Here is a 20443-nt window from a genome sequence, read left to right as displayed (position 1 = left end):
TTCTATCTGATCTTATATTCTTCAACATCAATTCATTACTAAAGCAAAAAATCACTATCTTTTGATCAATCTGTGACAATACTGTCTCAGTCCCTTGATCTTTATTAACACTTATCTTTTGTGACTCTTTACATCTTAAGTGCCAAATAAAAAGGACCAAAAAAATCTCATGTGGTAAACACAACACTGTCTTCTTGACAGCATTGACCCCCTTATCTCAAACCCTTGATTTTTCTAAGTTTTACATATGCATGGATAATTAAAAGACTATTACAACCTGAAATGAATACCAGTCAAAGATTCCCTTTTTTCATTATGATTTTTTTCTCTCTAACTTTGGTTCTTATATGCAAACACTGGAAAATGTCAAGACTTCTAAATGTTAAACTGTTTTGTACTCCTTTTCCTGAACAAAGAAATGGAAGTACTTTGCCAGAATTTTGCAATATGGCTTCCTTTAATTTCAGGATTATCTAGGGTGAAGCATGCAGTCATAAACTATGAACAACTAGAGCATACAGCTCAATGTGAGGTTTAAAAACTTCTGTGTATGTAAGGCACTAAGCCAAACCTGGAGGTGCAGAACCCAAAACTTCTCACCTCCTGAAAATACTCATCAGTTTACAGTAGCTCCAAAAGATGGTATCAGTAGCCCCAAAAGACGGTATGAAAGCCCACTTTCAGCTCCTTAGCACTTTAGTGATAAGCATCCAGTCAGAGGAGAACCAGTCAGCAGGAAAGTAGGCAGTTGGTTTTGTTTCAGAAGGTTGGTTTTGTTTATTTTAATTTACCTGTATTCTGGCAGAAACATTCCAACAAATCCTAGCTTGCTGACCAAATGCTCATCAGCTGGAAATTTTCCAAACACAGCAGCTGCATGGCATGCTCTCTTCACAGCAATGAGGCCACAGCTTGAATGTGGAGCAGGGCAAGCATATCACAGCCTCCTTTAAACTAGTCACTTAATTAGAAACTCCTGCTTTGTTCTTTTACCATTGAAAGGTAGAGTTGAGGGGCAAGTAAGCTTCCTGAGAATCCTGCTCAATTGTTGTCAAAGTGTTGTCCTAAAACACTTACCTCTGGTCTCAGGATAGCCTTCCTACAGGCCGGGCACACAGGACCACTCCGTGAAAAACTGAGGGGAACTCGTCGGGTTCGATTCTGGCAAGTTGGTTCCTCACATATTAGCCAACCCTACAGAAAGAGAAAATGTAGAAGACATTTTGAGTATAAATCCAAGTTGCAGTTTCTTTTTACTCCATCCAAATAATGATTCATAGTCAAGGAAGAGTGAAACAAACAAACAAACAAACAAACCAATTTAAAGTCTTCCGTGAAGCTCATGTGTCCCTGAGATCCAAAAAACGTATAAAGAGATGAAGGTCTTGTTGAAGGTAATACTATCAATGGTGAAGAACTAACTTAAATTCCTCTTGCTTCAAATCCCACATTCTGCACGCTTCAGTCATCCCTTCCTTGAAATGAAACCTTTGTTGTTCTCCAGTTCAGACAGTATCACCATGTAACAGAATTATTCTACACAACTACGCAGACCAGACAGCAAGACACCCCGATTTAAATTTTAAAGTAAAGTATAATTTCCTTGCTTGCTCTTCTGAAGGGTAAAAGAGTTTTAATTTTTAGGCTTACTGATGACAACCAGAAGCCAGTCAGCTAACCAGCCTTCCTTCCTGCCTCCCTTCCTTCTTTCCTCCAACAGGAAGCTATTGAGACTTCAACGAAAACTCAACTTTTTCTGCCTTAAAATGATATAAAACATGAGCCTGCTTGATCTACATCAGCTCAAGGGAACAACGCAAAAGGCCTCTCCTACAAGTATGGAAGAACAAACATTTCTGTGATCAGTAAGTACCCAAGAACACCTTCTGCATCAGGTCCAACCACAGGTTAAACCAGCGCCATCCCTTGTCTCTAAAACCCACCAACAGCAGATGCCGAGGGGACAGCATAAGAACAAGCATAAAGTACGTTTTTTTTCCAGAAGATTCTCCCAACTTTTGGGAATGGCTCAAGGACCTCCCGGATCACCATGTCCCTATATATTCAGTGGTGCTGGATGCATTACCGCTCCCAACCCACCGTATTTCAAGTGCTCTTTGAACCAGTGTAAACTTTTAGGATCTACAACATCCTGCAGAGTAACTGTGCGCTGTACAAAAAAGTGTCTTATTTCCCTTGAACACGCCAAAAAAAGATTTTCTAATGCCTTCTAGTTCTTGTATCAGGAGAGAGTAGGAATAATCATTCTGCATTCACCTTTTCCATGCCACTCATGATTTTACAGACCTCCATCACATCACCGGCAATCAAACTCTTTTCCAAACCACAGTCCTAATTTATTTAGTTGCTCCTTGCATGGAAACCACTCCACATCTTTGTTGCCCTTCTCTAAATCTCTTCCAGCTTTTTTTTTTTAGAACAAGGGAGTGGGGGAAAATGGGACAAATGGGGAGGGAGATGAAACCAGCACTGCACACTGTGTTCAGGATGCCAGAAGAGCATGAATTTATACAGAAGGAAGATGGTACATACCACCTTGTTTTCTGCTCCTTTCTTTACTCTAGTTCTGTTTGCCTGGAGCACTAGTGAACATTTGAGCACCGAGCAGTCATTGCCAGAAAGACATTTATTATTACTGAAAGATTACAATTTCATTCTTAGGTTGTAATAGTCAAGACACACATGGTATGCAAAATTAAGATTGGGTTTTTAGCATCTGCATCTCTTGACATTGACAGAGGATTTCATCTTCCGTTGTTATCTAACAAGTCAACTTAGTATCTTGAAGGTCTTTCTCCAACTCCTCTCAAAGAGTCCCTGCTGTTACTAACCCCGAGTGGCTCAGCATTACTGAGCTCCGTATTTCAGAGTATGGGATAGTTCTGCAGTTGAATAGTCTATTTTTTGCCTGCATTTCCAAACTTTTGCTTTTGTTGCTCCTGCAAAGAAGTGAAATCTACACACCGTGATTCCAGGTACTTTGATAGAAATCTTCCAGAGGAAGAACAACTCAAAAAACTGCTTGCTTCCCTGCTCACTGGCTCTGCAACAAGCTGTATCATTATACCCTGGCAATGACTTCCACCCGATCTCCATGATGGCAGCTGAGGTTTCCAGTTTCTGTCACGTTTCCCACCCTTTCAGTTTCCACAGCCTCCCTCAGAGCACTACAGCCACTATCACCACCTTCACTGGGCAGGCAGCAAGGCAAGCCTGCAGCTACACAACCCTGCTGCCTTTCAGCTGCTGGAGATTCGGGCTTGCTGACAAAGCAAATTTGTTCATTAGATGTGACTTAAGTTTTCTTTCCTCGCTGCCAAGAACGAAACTGAACCTGTATTTTGGGCCTCAGTAATCAACCCAGTGTCCCAATTTAATACAGTTATGTCAGTATGTTAGTTTGAAGTTAGATATTTGATATTTGAGTTCCTTTATTTATAATGTTTTGGAACTTATGGGGAAGAATACACAAACTTTGGTTTTCCATTTTACAGAACACTCTTAAAATGGGACTTGACTATTATTGCTCTTAAAATCTGATTTTTATTTTAAAATTTTTGACGAAGTCTTTCCTATCATTTCCTGGAGTATACAGAGATTATTTTTTTTGGTTGGTTTTGCGGCTTGTTCTCTAAGCAATCAGATAACCTGAATACCATCTCCTTTTGTGTTTGTCAGCTTTACCCTTTCTTTCCAACTAAAAAATAAATTCTTTCACCATTTCTCCAGCCATGTCATATCCTCAACACTTGGTGCCATGCACTTCAGAACACTTCCTGCTGCTCTTGCACAAAGGAGCTTTTCTGCCCTTGCGAGCAGACTAGAGTAACTTTGTGAACTTTCTGCCAACAGCAAGGTATATGGCACTACCTAAGATGTGTGCTCAAGTCCACAATGCAGAAATGGAAGTACACAAAACAGCTCTAAAGAATAAAGAGTTGCAAAGAGTCAGAAACAGGCCGGTATATATGCAGTTAGGGTTCGTTGCACCCATCTTCGGGTACCTAGAAGCCTGACACTCAGTCTAAACTACCCACCCTATGATCTGTTCACAGCAAATGTTGAAAAATGTTGAAAAAGCATCTCCAAAAAGCAGTTCACCTAACATTTTGGGATGAGGCAAACTATTATCTAGGGTTCTCTTAATAAAATATGTGTACAGTCCATGTCAGAGCAAGCTTTCTGGAAAAAGTATGATCACCATAACTGACCACTATGTTTGGGTTTTATTGTTATGCAGATTAACAACCTAAATCATTACATATTTAATACTGCAAGGTGAAAAAATTTCAAGAATTCAGAAATCTTTTGTTAATTTAATTTTGGTCTGCTGCACAACTGTTATCCTAGCAGTCCTAGTAGAATTCTCCTTGTCTCTGACTAATTATTTATGGCAAATATCTCACAAGTGACATTAGAAAGACAGACACTGTTCAATAAGACTGACTTACTTCAGCTGATGTTTCACCATGGAAGTCCTAATTCAGGCTCTGACTCAAGGTCTTTTGGAGACAGTGGCCATAAAAATGAGCCTGAAGTCACAAAGCTAGTACTTAGCTTTGGTTTTGCACATGGACTTAAGATTTATTTCTATAAAAAGAAGGTGTTGATTAGTTGCCTCACGTTTTCTTAATAATTTAATTTTACCAGACATAGACTAATTTATTGCCATGAAAAGTTAGTGAAGGAAAGGACTTGAAAACTTCACATGCTCACTCATGTGAGTACTAAGAATATCATTAGTGCCACTGTGAGGAAAACAAAAACATTGGGGAAAAAAAAAATCACGTATCTTCTGTTAAGAAGAGACTAAGGACATGCTCTGCATGGACAGCCATTTGTGCCGTATTTGCTTATTATGTGTTATCTATACCTTCCTGTGAAACGTCTAGCAGCCGTGTGACACAAAGAGGGTCTTAAAATACACAGCCAGGCAGGAGGAGGTGCAGAGGGTGTCCTATCCCAGTCCCCAACCCTCCTGTTTCTGCACATGTTTCAGCTGTAACTATGAAAAGCTTCTATGCACACAAAAAGAGAATGTTCATGTTTCAAAACATATTTAATGACTACATTTGAACTTCAAACAATTTAGTATACTAGGAAAACAAAGCACGAAAACTGCCAGATCGTAAGGTATTAGTTAGGGAACGCAAGTGCAACTGAAAAAGCAAAGCCTGGGATGGGAGCAGCATCCCAACTTCAGCTGAGCAGAATACTCAGAAATAGGCAACGGCGAAATACTGCTTGATAAAAGTAACAGTGCATTTTCTGCCACCTATTGGCATTTTTAGCTAATGATAAGAATCAAAGGACTATACCAGTTGCAAGGTACAGCTTCAATTATCTTAAAAGGGAACAGAGAGGTGGTCCACCCAAACTACTATTAAATAATAACATTTGAAGCAAGTTTCTTTATGCAATTGCTTCAGTCTAATGCAGTCGCTGTGCAAGAAAACACCGGGAACGTTGTTGGTCACAAAATACAGAAGGTGAAACAAGACTGAAGAAATCGCCTTAAACTAAAAACAATAGCTTGAGATAAAAAAAAGCATTCAGGTTCAACAACTTGTACTTGTTTTTAACTACTACGGACTAATGATAAAAACAACTTTCACTGAAAAGTACATTTCTCAATAAACTATATTAAAAAAATGTAGATCTAAGTTGTTGTCCACAAAAATGAAGGTGTTACAATATCCATTACGTAGATACTAACTAAATGTCCCCTCAACTCATGGAGAAAACAGTTAATGTAATTTGTCTAGACTTCCTACCAGTTATAATTAACATTAAAGAGGTCTTTTTTTCTTTGTCACCTCTCTATTCAGGACTTATTTGCGTTTGTTTGTACTTACTATCTGTTAATCTCTCTTAACAAATGACAACAATAACTGTTGCTATTATGCATGGAAATTAAACATGTAGATAACTGTGTGAAGGGAGCTATTTTTGAAAAAAGCAGTATCAGAAACATGTAGCTCTTTATGTCTCTTGTTTTGCTTTGATAATTAAGCCATAGCCTTGATTTGTTTCAAACAATAAACTTTTCCATGGACATGCATGTTGCAATCAAGTTCAATACACGCATTATGTTCTGATTCAATTTGTTCAAGTGCATTATTGTTAACCCTTATTTGATCCATGCCTATCATCTTCGCTGACCAAACAAAACCAATCCCTCATTTCCCAGCAGCTATCGCTAAGTCTGTAAATTAATTTGCAATAGATCAAACAAAATCATAATAGAAAACCTTCAGTTTTGTTCTACTTGGTATCTGCAACATTGTGGGAAATAAAATGCAAGTTGATAAAAAAAAAAAAAGCAACTAGCATTTCCAAACATTCTGTCTATAAACGCTTAGCTCATTTTAAAATATAAAAAAAAAAAAAGTCTGGAAAAAAAAACAACTGAAGTAAATTCACATTATAAAAGAAAATCCCTGAAGAGTACTATGTCCACAAACTGTAGCTAATGGGGAGAAATTTGCAAGTCAAAAGTAATTTTCTTTCTTTGTAAGTCTGTTCTTGAGAATTAGCCTCTCTCATTCTACTGATCAACAAGTATTATAAATATTACCCCAAAATACAGAGGCAAGTGGTTTTGGAACAGCCTTTCAAACAGAAGTTGAAGGAGTCAACAACACACATTTACTGAGCTTTATCTTAATAGTTCTTACAAATTGCATTTCACAATGTAGCTTGGTTGCCTGCTACAGTAGAGGACTGGATTTGCTTCCCTACAGCACTTCAGCTCTGTTTATGTGTTCCTGCCTTTCGTTACTCTGGATGCTCAGGGGCCAAGATGCTTAAATTCACACCAAATGAAAAAATGCAGGAGTATAAAGGAGAAAGCTGCAAGCACTGAAAATTATTCAGGTCACTATCAGTCACTTCGGAGTTGAATTTAAAATGTAATTAGCGATTGCTTCTCTACAGTCTCCATTGAAGACAGTTTTAATGTGGGTTTTTGAAAATGGGATCTTGGTGCACGACGTCCAATCTCCAGATGGCTAACATATCCAAGCTGGAGAAAACTAGACCCCAAATCCACAGCAGCTTCCTCACTGCAAATCTGGACTCACCACCTTATCTTATCAAGCCAACCCAGAAAGGAAGCGTAGGAAGACTACCTGGGCCAGCTTTCCTAGTCAACCAGCACAAGCTTGCTGATCAGCAAATGAGCTTCTAGAAGGCAGAATATTAGACAACACAATGAGAAATTTCTTATTTGAGTGTCACTCTGAGTTACTAATCAAGCCACTTTGTCTTCAAACTGCCCTCTGGTTTTGAACTACTCCTACAAAAGCATTTTGTTTCCACTAATTCCAAGACGAGAAGGTTCAAACTCCATTTTTCTGCTATTATTATGATTTACCCTCGTGTGCATTTACCCAAGAGCGTAAATCCGGTTGAAGTGGCTATTTGATTCCCTGGATGGACAAGGAACCAGTTGTCTTCCAGTGGTTCCCTGGAAGGACAAAGTTCCCCCAGGATTTTTCTACTGCCTAAACTATCAAATCTGTTACCCCCATGCGATGTTAAGAGATTGATGACTTTATGAAACACTTTATACGAAGTTTCTCATCACAAAAGCGGACTTGACTCAGTGACAATAAAGTTATCAGTTCCCCTTGCCATAACCTGAATACATCTCCAGTAGGTTCTCCATGTTCCACCTGTCTGCGTCTTCTATAAATATCCAAACATTTCGGGGAACAGACAGACAAACGCTCTTTAGTAGCACACAGCATCTCAGGAATTAGAGCTTGAGCCAAAACCTTGGTTTGCACATTCTTTGGCACGAGTTTCAGCTATTAATAGTACCTACATCTTTTAAGAACTGCATCACAATTTACACTTGAAACACCACAGGTGGAATCAATATCCAGTTAAAGATGAACTGCTGCTGTAAAGTCAGGGGAAGTTTTTCTGAACTGTTTCTGAGTTCCAGAAACCCAATTAAAGTAATTTCAACTTCCAAGCTGTTTTCTTGTCTGTTCAGAATAAATACTCCAGTACTAACACTGAATCAATCCGATGCACTTGCATAGTGTTGGTGAGATCTCAGCAGCAACGAAAATCTGAACAACAGTGTGAGGACCTGGTGTCACGCTCCGGGATTTCCATAGACCATACAGACTAGAGTGACACTTACCTGCAACAACCCCCGAATGAAAGCCCTCAGCTCAGGGATGGTATTAGAAATAATAAACAAGGTTTCATGTGGGAAACTATACCTACTTAGTGAGCTGAAGCTCAGCATAACTCAGGTTCCTAAGGGAATGCTGCAGTTTTTAAGGGGAAGTATAACTGCCAAAAACCTCAGAAGACCTCTCTAATAGAGAAACAAATTCTATTGCTGCAAGATAAGAAAAAGTCATAGACTTATTGGATCTCTTTTCAAGATAGAAGACTCAATGATGAAAGATTAGGATTGGCATAACCAGAATCACACTGCTGTCCTCTACAGAAAAAGCAAAGTGCTACCCTGACACCTGCCTGCTTCATATACTTTCTCTTGCCCAGCTAGCTTCTTCATTCCCATTGTCTTTCCAGAGCAAGTGAAAAGATGCATCAGATAGTTGTTTCATCAGTCTTATGGATGGAGTCATTTAGCTGTGAAACTAGCAAATAGACTCAGTGGGGTCCAGCTTGATCAGGAGGGTTCCACACAGGTGGTGTGGTACAGTAAAACATCTTACCCAGTCTGGTCTATGCATCTCCTAGACAGCCTGAGAAGAGATGGCCATTCCTTTGGAAGCTGTAGCTACTGACGCAAACAACTCTGAGACTAAATTACCTGAACTTATAAAGGACTGCAACAACATATGAAAGCAACACACTATGATGACTAAAAAGCAGCCTCTTGGGCACCACTCTGTTTGTGCAGGTAAAAGAAAGAACAAGGAAATTCATCATAAAGGTAAGGTGTCATTTGGAGGTAATCTCATCAGAAAGAAATTTAAGGGAAAAAGAATATCCTACCTCAGAAGAACATCATATTTGGAAAATCAGCCATCAGGCTTCTTTTACTTCCTCACCCCTTTGCAAAACAACCGCCATCAGAACAGAAGCCTTTATAAGAGCATGCAACAGCCAAATTCTTCCTTGAGGAAAGGGACTTTTTAGCTCTCCAGAAGTTAGCGCTACAAATAGAAGGCGGGCCTGCACCTTCCCAGGTGGAGGATCATACCTATTTTGACATTTCTGCTATCAATGATCTCCTTGATAATAGGAAAGCATACCCTACTGACAAGAGTCATACAAACCAGCCCTAAAAACCAGATAGAGTTGGAGTCGGAACCAGCTGGTGATGCAGAACTCTGGGTCTGCACCTTTTTCAGCATCCTTCGAAGTAGGAGAGGAAACTTGATATTCCTGCAGCATACCAAACTCCAAGAACTAATAAAAAAACAGTATCTGTGAGACTGTGACCATTTCTATTTTTGAAGGAAATCTGCAGGGTCTATAAAGTTTCTTCCCACATAGGTTTAGACATATTTAGATCTCAAAGTAGTATATGGATAGACATTGTTATTAATACACTAATCGTTCTAAGTTTCTTTTCCCGTTTCACAAGGCTTAACTTTGTCAAAACTTTAGCAAGAAATTACTAGAAAAGTTTTCTCCCTGACTTTAGTATGTAAAAACTTCCTCACCACAGAGATCAAATTGTAGAAAATCAGAAGCCCTAACGTCAGGTTCAAGAGATCCCTCACTAGCGAAGAAATTCGTCTGAATTTCATCCTAGAGTTTCAAGATGTAAAAGCAAGTTCTCTTGAACTGCTAGACATAACTGAATCTTTTATTTACGTCAAAAATCTCTTAAAACTAATATATCTAGCATATTTACAGTCAAATCTACAAAAACAAAGGATGATCTTTGTTGTTTTGTTTTTAAACTCCCTGTGCTACCCTGACACCTGCCTGCTTCATATACTTTGTCTGAAGGCTTTATACTGCTGTCCTCACTGTAACATTTAATCATCTTCCAATAATAAATTCACTTGATATTTTCACAGTCTTCAGACATTATTTTATAGAAGGAGCTGGGTCAAGAGTTTATATTGATGCTGGCTGGGTAGAGCTTTTGTCTTTTCATGGGGATAGGTACCACGTTAAACATAGTGTCAAACTTGTCCTAGCTGAAAGGAAAGATGTTGCAGCATCTACTTAGATTTGCATCAGTTCCTCTACGAATTTATGCTGTAGTTTAAATATTTTACCCAGGGAACGCTTATTCAGTGTTCTCTGGTGTTCTGTTACGTATTGTGGACATTTGGCTTTCAATTCCAAGCAGCAATGCAAATAGTTTTAGTTTCTCAATGACTGAAATTTGTTCCTGAAATTTATATATGAAACTAGTCATAGTCCATTAAGAGACCTTGTCAAAGATCCAGTGTGGTATATGACTATCTGCATCACAAGCAAATATAAGGAGATTATTATTTTTTTTCAAGCCAACTCACTCCTGTCTGCTGACTTCACTTTTTTTTTCCCTATACATTATATATCGTACCTAGTTCCTCATCCAGAAAAAATAGGTTACATTTCCCACTATGAGTAGTTTTAGAGTCTGATGCTACCTGATCATCCAATTTAGGAAAAAAGTAAACAGGGACCACAGCTTTTCACACTCCATTTCATGCTGCCTCACTTCAATGGACGTTGAAGATATGATTTCAATTTCTTTTCAAAGCACTTCCTCATTTTCAGAGCTTCTTGAGTTTTGGCCTATATAACTGATCTGAATTCAGCTGTGGGATGGAGTGGATAAAAAAAACCTCTCATAAAGAAAGGAAATGCCTTTCCTGGATGGTTCATTCTGCTCCTCTTGAATTCACCATTTGCCTGAGAAAGCAGTAGCCAGGCTGATTAATGGATAGAAGCGATCTTTGAGGAAAAATACACAACTGTCTCTTAAATGAAAGAATAGTAACAAGGAGATATGAATTGCTTTTCAAAGTGTACTACTTGAAAGCAGTACAGACCATGGAGATGGCTGGTTATATCCAGTATTATTATCACAGGAACCAGTTAAAGGATGTTATCAAATTGAAGCATGTTAGCCAACAACTTCCTAGTGGAAGGCAAATGATCACCTTACCCCCAATGAGACTGTACTGCCGGTAAGAGCGAAGGATACCCTCTCCAAACTAATATCTACCGAACCCTCCTGATGTCAGAGACACTCACACTTGTCACCTCAGCTCCCCACTGGAAAGCTGCCAGCCCAAACTGACTGAAAGGCAACTGGAGTCAAGGGGATCCATACCCTTCAAAGGCCAGATGTGACAGCCCAGAGCAACCAGTCAAACTGCAATTAATGCGGCTTCACTAACTTGCGACCTTAAACAAAGCAGGAGAGAGGAAATAGTTTCTCAGGAAAACATGAAGTGTCCTTCTGTCCTGAAAAAGCTGATGACATTAGAATGACAGAGGCAGTGATGTGGGTTCCTGGCAGCCTTTACGAACGTGAAGCCTACCTTTCACACCGAACTGCTCAGATCCAAAGCACCCAAAGAAAAGACCCAAGCCTAGTTGCCTTTGAACACTGTGGAAATTTGATGTAAATTCAGAGGATTTAACCTACAACAAAATTCTGTCTCGTAAGAATACTTTCTAGACGTTTATTCACTGCTCACATATAGTAACCACCCTTTTAGAAACCAGTTACCGCAAGAAACTTTCGGTAAGGTATTGCTCTTGTGACACAAAGTCAGCCACAAACAATCATATGCCTATTTCTACGCTACTGAAAGTTTGTAGACTTCCAATAATGGTATTTTGTGATTTAGATATTCCAATATAATAGAACTTGAATTGCTTTCAGATCCGAAACTGAAAAAAAAAAAAACACCAAAAAAAAAAACCAACACTGAATGAAAACCCCCAAGACTGAAAGAAAACTTCATTAACCTCTAGATAATATTACTCTCAGCAATACCTGTCGTATTGGTCTGATCATTAGTCTCAGAAAAAATATCAAAGTAGGAGATAATAGAACAAGCAAGAAATGCACCCTACCACCCAAAGAAGAACCCAAATGCTCAAACTAACGTAAAAAAACGCTTTAAACAAAATTATCAACCAAGACAGAAGTGAAAAATATCTTGTAGGTCAACGCAAGAGTTTTACATGTTGCTTTAAAAAAAATCAATTTTTAATAAGACATCTTCAAATGTACAGTCATATGTCATTTCATACAAGTTATTTGAAACTTATTGATCTCATTTGTGCAAGACCTGGCTCTGTCATCAGCCTGCTGAAAAGATAATGGAGCACTCCAAACCCTTATGATAGGTTAGATGCAAACAGTGGCCCTCATTTAAACACATGTAATAGCACCACAAGCAGACGAATTCCAGCCTTAACAGTTGTACGTTATACACTGAATTAGCAACTATGTTCTGCTTTACTTCACAGCAAAGCCAATACCTCGGTCTTGTTTATCTTCAGGAAAATAAGGTTCTGGGCACCAAAAGACGCACCCAAAACATTGTAAAGTAGAGCACAAGTGCTCATAGTCTGACACACCACCCTCAAAGAAAAACAGCATCTACCAGTTATTTTATTTTACTTAAGAAAATATGAAAACAGCTAAATTAGATTTCAAGAAAGCAATGGTTAGATGGCATACTTCAAATGACTACATGGAAAATTACTTTGAAAAAAGGATCAGTGAAAGATGTCTTACATACTTCTGCATGGACGTCTAAAACCACTACAAGGATATTCAAGTCTATTCTGTAAAATATTCTCCCTATTCACACGAGTCAAAGCAAGCTACATTCTTAGGCTGTAACAGGTCACAACTAAGTACAGTACCTTGCTTCAGAAATAATTTAGCTTTGTCTGTCAACTGTCAACAAAGCACAAAGAGCTCATACAGTCCATCCACGTACTGCTTGCTGAAGTATCTAGCAAAACACAAACAGTAAGAACTCAAGATTTCTTCGGATCCATGCCTCTACTTTGGGCAGAAAGCTGCAAACACTCAACTCCCCCTCCATCATCCGCTATTTTACCCTCTCCCCTCAAAGTTGCATGCTGTCTTTGAAATTCTCCCCCGTTACAGAACCGTTTTGCAGGAAGTTCGCTGATGCCAGACATAACACAGACCATAAGCAAGGAATATCTGACTTTAACCATATACCCTTGTACCCCGCAATAACAGGAAGATCTGTTGACTATACTACACATTTCACGTACATAAAAAGACTTTACGTGAAACATTTACCTTCGCAACCTGGTTTGAACACCTCTGGAATACTGAAAGAGTTAATACAGTTGTGAAAACTTTAAAAATAATAATGAGCTGACATACATAAATGAGTTTAGAGGGGCTCAACGGAATAGGAGGTAATGATAGAGAAAATGGTCTCAACAGCCTGGTCACCTTAAACTAGGGAAGTTTGAAGCATCGCTAAGCAATGTTTGTTCATTTAAGTTTAATTATTTTCTCCTTGAGAATGGCACTAATGAAACTGAATATCTTTCATGGTTTCGACGAGCAGTTTGAATGGTCTGCAAACAGGACTGAGGGCAGACAAGGGAACTGGCTGAGCCGGGGGGTTGCTAGGTGATGCAGAATGGAAACCCACAAACTTGCTCAGGTTTACTTTGCTTTCATGCTGCTCTCACACAGGCTCTCCAAAGTTTTAAGAATTAATTTCCAGGTAGCTATTTAAAAAACAAAAAGCCAAATAATTAAAAATGAAAAACCCTCCCTCCTCTTCATCTCTTCTCCCACTCCACCCCCTCCTCCCCCCAGACAGGAAAAAATTAGGAAAGAGAGGAAATTCACAGCAATAAAGTGCAGGAAATCCATCGCAGGGCTTTGAGTATGACGAGAAGAAGAATGTTCTATCTGTTTGTATATAATTGTTAAAGCTAGGGACATTTTTCATCACCTCCGATTAATTTTTACTTCTGGACATGTAAATAAAGATGATTTCTGGAGCAATACTGCGGACCTTTAAAGTGCTTAGAATGGAAATCAAGTCATATTTACTAATATTTCCAGCACAGACTGCAAAAGCAAACTTTTCAGTGGAGCCATTTGTTTCTGTCCCCAGCCTTTTCAGAGCTGCGGTTATTTTTCTATTTTTTTTTTTATTTTTTTATTTTTTTCTAAAGTATCTGATCAGAGATTGTCCGGTAAGAGCACTTTATTAGATCATCAGTCAGAGGGTTTTACAAGCACCGAGAGCTATGGGCTCAAATGCAGCACATCAGTTTTAATAGCCGAAGGTCTAATAGTAAACTGCAGATACTGCTGAGAACTTTCCATGCACTGAACTCTTGAAAAAGCACCATCTCTCAAGCTTAAATGCAGCTGCCTCTTTCAATGCCGCAAATGGGTAAATTTGACAAAAAAGCCACCATTAAGACTACATGAAAGGCTCAAGACAACATCCTTTCAATGCTTTGTACTTCAGTAATCAGATGTACTTACTCACCCCCTCCCCCAAACCCGATCAAGAACTATTTCTGAATGGTAGGAAATAATTCCACTTTGTACATCTTTTAGTTAATCAAGACTTTCTATTCAGCAATTTGACCTTTTGTTCAAAACAGGATTATCAGTTTTTTCGCCAGTTACCAAGGGCGACTCGCATGGTGAACATAATTGCAATAATTTGCAAAACACCATGGCAACCCACATTACAACTAGGTAAATACTGGTCTTTTGTGCTACATTGTTATTTTCAGAGATGCTGAAGTCAAAGAACGAATGACAAATGAACACAAAATTTATATTTGCTTTGTCTCAAAAGAGAAGAAAATTGATAACAAGAATTGGGGGGAAACCGACTACAGCTGTAATTTCTAACTTGATTAATTAGGATGGTAACAGTCCTTAACAGTATATTCAACAAACAGCCCTGACTTAGTCTCTCCACCCACCTCTCCCTTTCCACGCTACTACCGCTAACCCCCACCCCAGACAAATTTTTGCAGCTAGGAGAACAAACAACTCCATTTGCTCTTTTCTTCAACTTAATGGAATCCTTAATTACAGAATATTGTTCTCCTGCTCTTCATTACACTGAAAACTGAAAGTGAGAGAGAGGCGAGGAGGAAGGCAGCGCCGCGCAGGCAGGGGAGCTACGGTCGCCTTGGCGGCTCCTGTCCGCAGCGGACCCAGAGATGAGATGGCACTTTTTGCTTTTTTTTTTTTTTTTTCTTAAATAATATTAGCAGCTGTTGAAGAGCAGATAATTAAGGAAACTACTGAGTGCTCCGGTTCCCTCGCTGGCAGCATTAGCAAGCCATGGAAGCTGAAGTCAAGTCATGAGCAAAATCCAAAAGCAGAGGGAGCAACTGCTTGGAAAGAAAAAAATACTCTTAAAATGACCAAACCGGGCGGTTTCTAAGCAAATACTTACTCTATTAAAACACTTGCCTATCAGTAGTATTATATATTTAACGAACTGAGATTTTTAAATTTATTTTCTTTATAATTGTAAGAGTCTTATTGTAACAGTATAGGCTTTTAGTAAGACTACAAGAAACAACATTAAAACCAAGTATTTCAGAAATCTTACAAATACGGAAATAATTCTGCCTAAGACAAAAATTGCTGGGAACGGCATAGTACGTGTTACTAATTAAACTTACAGAGAAATTTGCTATATGTTACTGATGCCTGAGTTCTGTGCTGAAGCATTTGTCATGCTACAGTGAACCGGCTGAATGGCTGAGAGCTTAATTTTCATGATACCATTAATAAAAACAAGTTACATCTCCACACAGGCCAAATCCTGTCAGCAGATGGATGCACGTCGCTCCTCTAACATCCGGTAGCACCCTTCAGCAATGAACACACGGTGAGTGTTCACATACAGGGAGTGCATGAAAAATACATTAAGCTGCAAGAAGCGTGCAATCAGAAGCCAGTGTAATCCTCATTTCAATTCCCTGTACATACAAATCATGTGTCAACTTACAGTTAAGGACCACGTCTTTATTTCGGTTCTCATTAAAGGACTGGGCTGCCAGTAGGATAAAATGGGCTCGCAAAGTGAACAAGACCACTGCTGTATCCCTGCGCGCTGTAACCACTGGAGACTATATAGTAAAATGAAGTAATGAAAATGAAGAGCTAAAGGCAACTAAATCCTGCCCCAGAGAGCTGAGAAGTACTTTTGCCCCTGCTACAGAGCTTCTCCTTGCCTCCCTTGTCAGCTCCCCGTGGACAAGTCACTTCAACTTTACTGGAAGGACTCTTAAGCAATGGTCACCAGAGCAATGAGGCTGATTCTGTTGAAATTTGAAGGTCTACCCTGTTGAAGTTTGAGTACGCCCAACTGCAAGCTGAAAGCTGTGCTTTGGGCAGTGATACATACTCTGAAAATCCAGTCCTTTGCATCACAGACTGGGCACCCAAAGTTCTGGATACATTTGATGTTCGTTCCTCCGTGCCTCATTTCTCTGAGAAATAAAAATAATTGTCCCCTCACTTTGCATGGCTCTCAGAAAGATGTTAAGAGCCACTCAACACTGCAGTGAAGTGTGCCACAGAAACCCCCGGAGAAAAATAAATAATTCTAGGCAAAGCTGTGGATAGTGCGTGCAGTATGGTAAAGGGCACCCACTAAATAATGTCAAGAAACCAGAACAGGCTGCTGGCTCACCGAGCGAGCACTATCCAACCTGCAGGCTGCTATCTGTGGAAGGAAGAAAATGGAATAACATCAGACACAAACAATTTGGACCAAACTTCAGCAGGCAGTAATAAATCCACGATTTTCTCAACTTTCAAGTATCCAACTCTACCACATCTGGACCTCTCTTCCTTTTTTTATTTTAAGCATTCATCTTTCTTTCCATTGTTCTTCAAAATAGGGCTTAAGGGAATGCACAGATTTTGCTCTCAAACTGCAGGGAATAACCCATAATAACAGTGAATTTCCTCTTTCTCTGCAAGCCACGCATTTTACCCAGTGTTTGTCAATAGCAGAGGCAAGCAAAAACTTAAGATTTTACACTTTTTTTTTTTTAAATCAAATCAATCACTCTCAAATAAAATTGCTTTTCCTGTCCAAACTTTCACGGGCCTATCTTCATCTTCATACATCTTCATACTATTTCAAGCCTACTTGCCCAACCAGGAGCTTATCCGATGGATTCCCAGTTTGAATATTCTAATTTAGCTAATCCCGCTCAATTTTGCTTCTTTGCTTGCACTTTCCTGTGCATCTACCAAGTTCCAGTTCTAGTCTCTTGTGTCAATTCTGTTCTCTTTGCTCACCTATACCCATCCTTGCAGTTGTACTTCATATCGCAGAATGGTTTGGGTTGGAAGGGACCTTAACGATCATCCTCTTCCAATCCTCCTACCATGGGCAGGGACACCTCCCACCAGACCAGGTTGCCCAAAGCCCCATCCAGCCTGGCCTTGAACACCTCCAGGGATGGGGCATCCACAACTGCTCTGGGCAGCCTGTTCCTATGCCTTACCACCCTCTGAGTAAAGAATTTCTTAATAATTGCTTTTTTTTTTTTTTTCTTTTAAAACAGCCATTGGTACTTAAAAAAAAAAATAATAAAAAAAAATATACCTAGCTCTTGTTCCCTTTATATTTTAAATGGGCGATTTCCTTTTCTTCTGCAAAACTCTGTGATGTCCTAGGACAGACACTCATTTGCTGATCAAGGGCGTGAAACTTGTTCCTAAAACCTAGAGCTCTGGCAAGGAATCTTGCTGAACTTGAACATTTGCAAGGACCTATTGTTAAAAGAACAGGCTAATTTTTTTTTTTCTTAAAGGTTTATAAAATCAGCATTTTTGATGGATTTCTATAGGGACAGCAAAAGACAACCTACAGAAAAGACAAACAAGGATGAAACATGCTCTTCCTCATAGACAAGCCATAGCAGCTGTATTTCAGGTATTGCAAGGTCACCTGAACAGCTCTAACACTGTGTTACTGCACTATCATGCAATAAGCAACTGATTATAATTAAAGCATTTTCAGGCTTGTGGTCTACAATTAAGCTGATTTAAATCACACTGAATTTTCCCATTTCCTGTTCTTCTTCAGGTGACCACAACACTGCATAAATGTAGTTGTTTGCCGGTGCTCACTTGGCTGGTTCATGTATCAAGATGTATGTTTCAACCACAACTTCTGGTTTGGTAACACTTTGGAGTAATTAAAATACACCCGTGGCATACCTTATTCTAAGAAAAAAAGCAGCAGCCACTGCCCTACTGAACCCCATGTTTAATGTTTTTGTTTTCTTCCTATTTTCTTTACTTAATTAAACAGAGCATCAAGCAAGACACTCAAAAGTCTCAAAAATCCCTTTGGTAAGTGTTCTGGGATGGTTAGGCTTCTTCTTTAGCCTCCCCTCACCTACCCATTGATTTTTATAACTTCCAACACCTTCCTGCAACTCTTTCCTGCAGTCCTCTTAGCTCTCTGTCAAACTATCTTACACCTGCCTATCCTTTTCAGAAAGACAGCCCTTGTGCCATTTCCCCTCAGCTTTGACTTTATTTACCTTTCCCACTACAGTCAGACTGCAAAGTTCTCTGCTTCTTTAGGAGAGACTGAGCTCTCCAGTAGGTTCTCATACCCAATGCTGTATCATTCTCCATGGAAGTAGCAAACATCTTTTGAGGGACAATCTCCATAAATGACACACTTTCCAGACACAGACCAACGAATGTGTTAAAAGAGGCCAGAGGGAGATAGAATTTTTGAAAGACAGCTTAAAGTGTTTTCTTTCAGTATTTTTTTTTCAGAAGGGTGTCACTGCTACTTGCTATGAAGACCAAAAAACACTCGAGAACCTAGGCTGACCTGCCTTTTGGTTGAGGCTGGCAGGGATCCCTGGAAGTCACCCACTCCAAGCCCTACCCAGGCAGGGACACCCAGAGCCACGTCCAGGCAGCTTTTGGAGATCCCCAGGGAGGAGCCCCCACAGCTCTCTGGGCAGCCTGTGCCAGGGCTCCTCACCCACCCAGCACAGCAGTGCTGCCTGGTGCTCAGAGGGAGCCTCCTGGGCTCCAGTTTGTGCCTGTTGCCCCCTGTCCTGGCACTGGGCATCACAGAAAAGAGCCTGGCTCCCCCTTCTTTGCACCCTCCCTTCAGGTCTTTATAGACATTGATGAGATCCCCCTGAGCCTCTTCTTCTCCAGGCCGAGCTGTCCCAGCACTCTCCTCCTCTCTTCACAGGAGAGGTGCTCCAGTTCCTTCATCACCTTCATGGCCCTACATTGGACTGTCTCCAGTAGCTCCAGGTCTTTCACATACTGGGAGGGGGGAGCCTAGAACTGGACCCAGCACTCCACTGGTGGTCTCACCAATGCTGGGAAGAGGGGAAGGTGTACCTGCCTCTCCTGACCTGCTGGCAATACCATGACTTGATAGCCAAGCCAAGAATACTGCTGGCCTTCTTAGCAACAAGGGCACATTGCTGACTTGTGTTCAACGTGATGTCCACCAGGATACCCAAGCGATGCCAGAAAGGATCAAAAGCATCTCAGAAGAGCTGTTATGGACTCATTTAAGATGAAAAAAAAATGTTTTCCTTAATCTTGAAGAATGCTAATCCATTTGAGCTTAAATTTTCAGCTAGAAGTCAGCTTTACACAGATTCAACATGCAAAATGGCAGGCGAGGCATCTAAATGTGGCAATGGTTCAAAGCTTTTTAAAACAACGTTTCCAAAACTTACACCAATGTAATGCATGGCAAATTTTATTAAAAATTGCTTTCAGGTTTGTATGAAAAAAGAAAGGGGACAAAGACTTGCAGAGTGCAACAACAGAAAGGTGTCTTTATTTTTTCTAGGACATAATAGCAGCCACAGTACCAGTTGCAAAGAAAATACTAAGGACCATGTCAGTGCAATCAACTGGAGGTTGTTCTTGCTGAGCCTCAAACTGAAAGTTCCCAGACCATCCAGACAAATACATAAATATAATAATTTACATCAATGAGTATGGATAGAAAGAAATTGCATAAAACACATTATTAAAAGTATTTTCAAAAGGACTGATGTGAAGCCAGTTGGTACTACAGCTTTATCACAGGAGGTGGCCAGGACCATCTGGAACTGGTTGCACGGCTACTCAGGACAACAGGGCCATGTTAAGAACAGGAAGAAAGGGCACACAAAATTGACCTGTCTGCACCCATGGCAGTTTTGCTCAAGTAAGTTGTAGAACCTCTCCTTTTTGAAGATACTTCAAATTTGATCTATTGGATCTAAGCAGCTTGATCTGACATCAAGGTTGGATCTGCTTTGAATGGAACGGCTGGTCCAGATGACATCCAGGGGTTTCTTCAACCTAACTAAAGTAACCAGATGGATTTAAAGCTACTAAAGCTCCTAGGTAAGTATAAAAACAAAACCAAAACAAACAAAAAAAGAACTCAAAAAAAACCCAAACTAAACTCAAACT

At 39.8% G+C, this 20443-nt stretch overlaps 1 protein-coding gene across 3 annotated transcripts in view; it reads right to left on the bottom strand.

Annotated features, from left to right (window-relative positions):
• POLA1 (DNA polymerase alpha 1, catalytic subunit) overlaps positions 1-20443 on the bottom strand; it is a 198450-nt gene that overhangs the window by 65363 nt on the left and 112644 nt on the right. For 2 of the 3 annotated variants that reach the window (XM_084306326.1, XM_084306327.1), the window contains one exon: positions 1078-1194. In XM_084306326.1, the coding sequence (XP_084162452.1) occupies positions 1078-1194 (117 nt within the window). Of the gene's footprint in view, positions 1-1077; positions 1195-19922; positions 20334-20443 lie in introns of those variants that run through there. The other variant, XM_084306328.1, reaches the window with a different exon arrangement.

This window comes from Netta rufina (genome assembly GCF_964035555.1).
Source record: "Netta rufina genome assembly, chromosome: 1".
Classification (NCBI taxonomy): Eukaryota; Metazoa; Chordata; class Aves; order Anseriformes; family Anatidae; genus Netta; species Netta rufina.
This window is presented reverse-complemented; position numbering and strand designations above follow the sequence as displayed.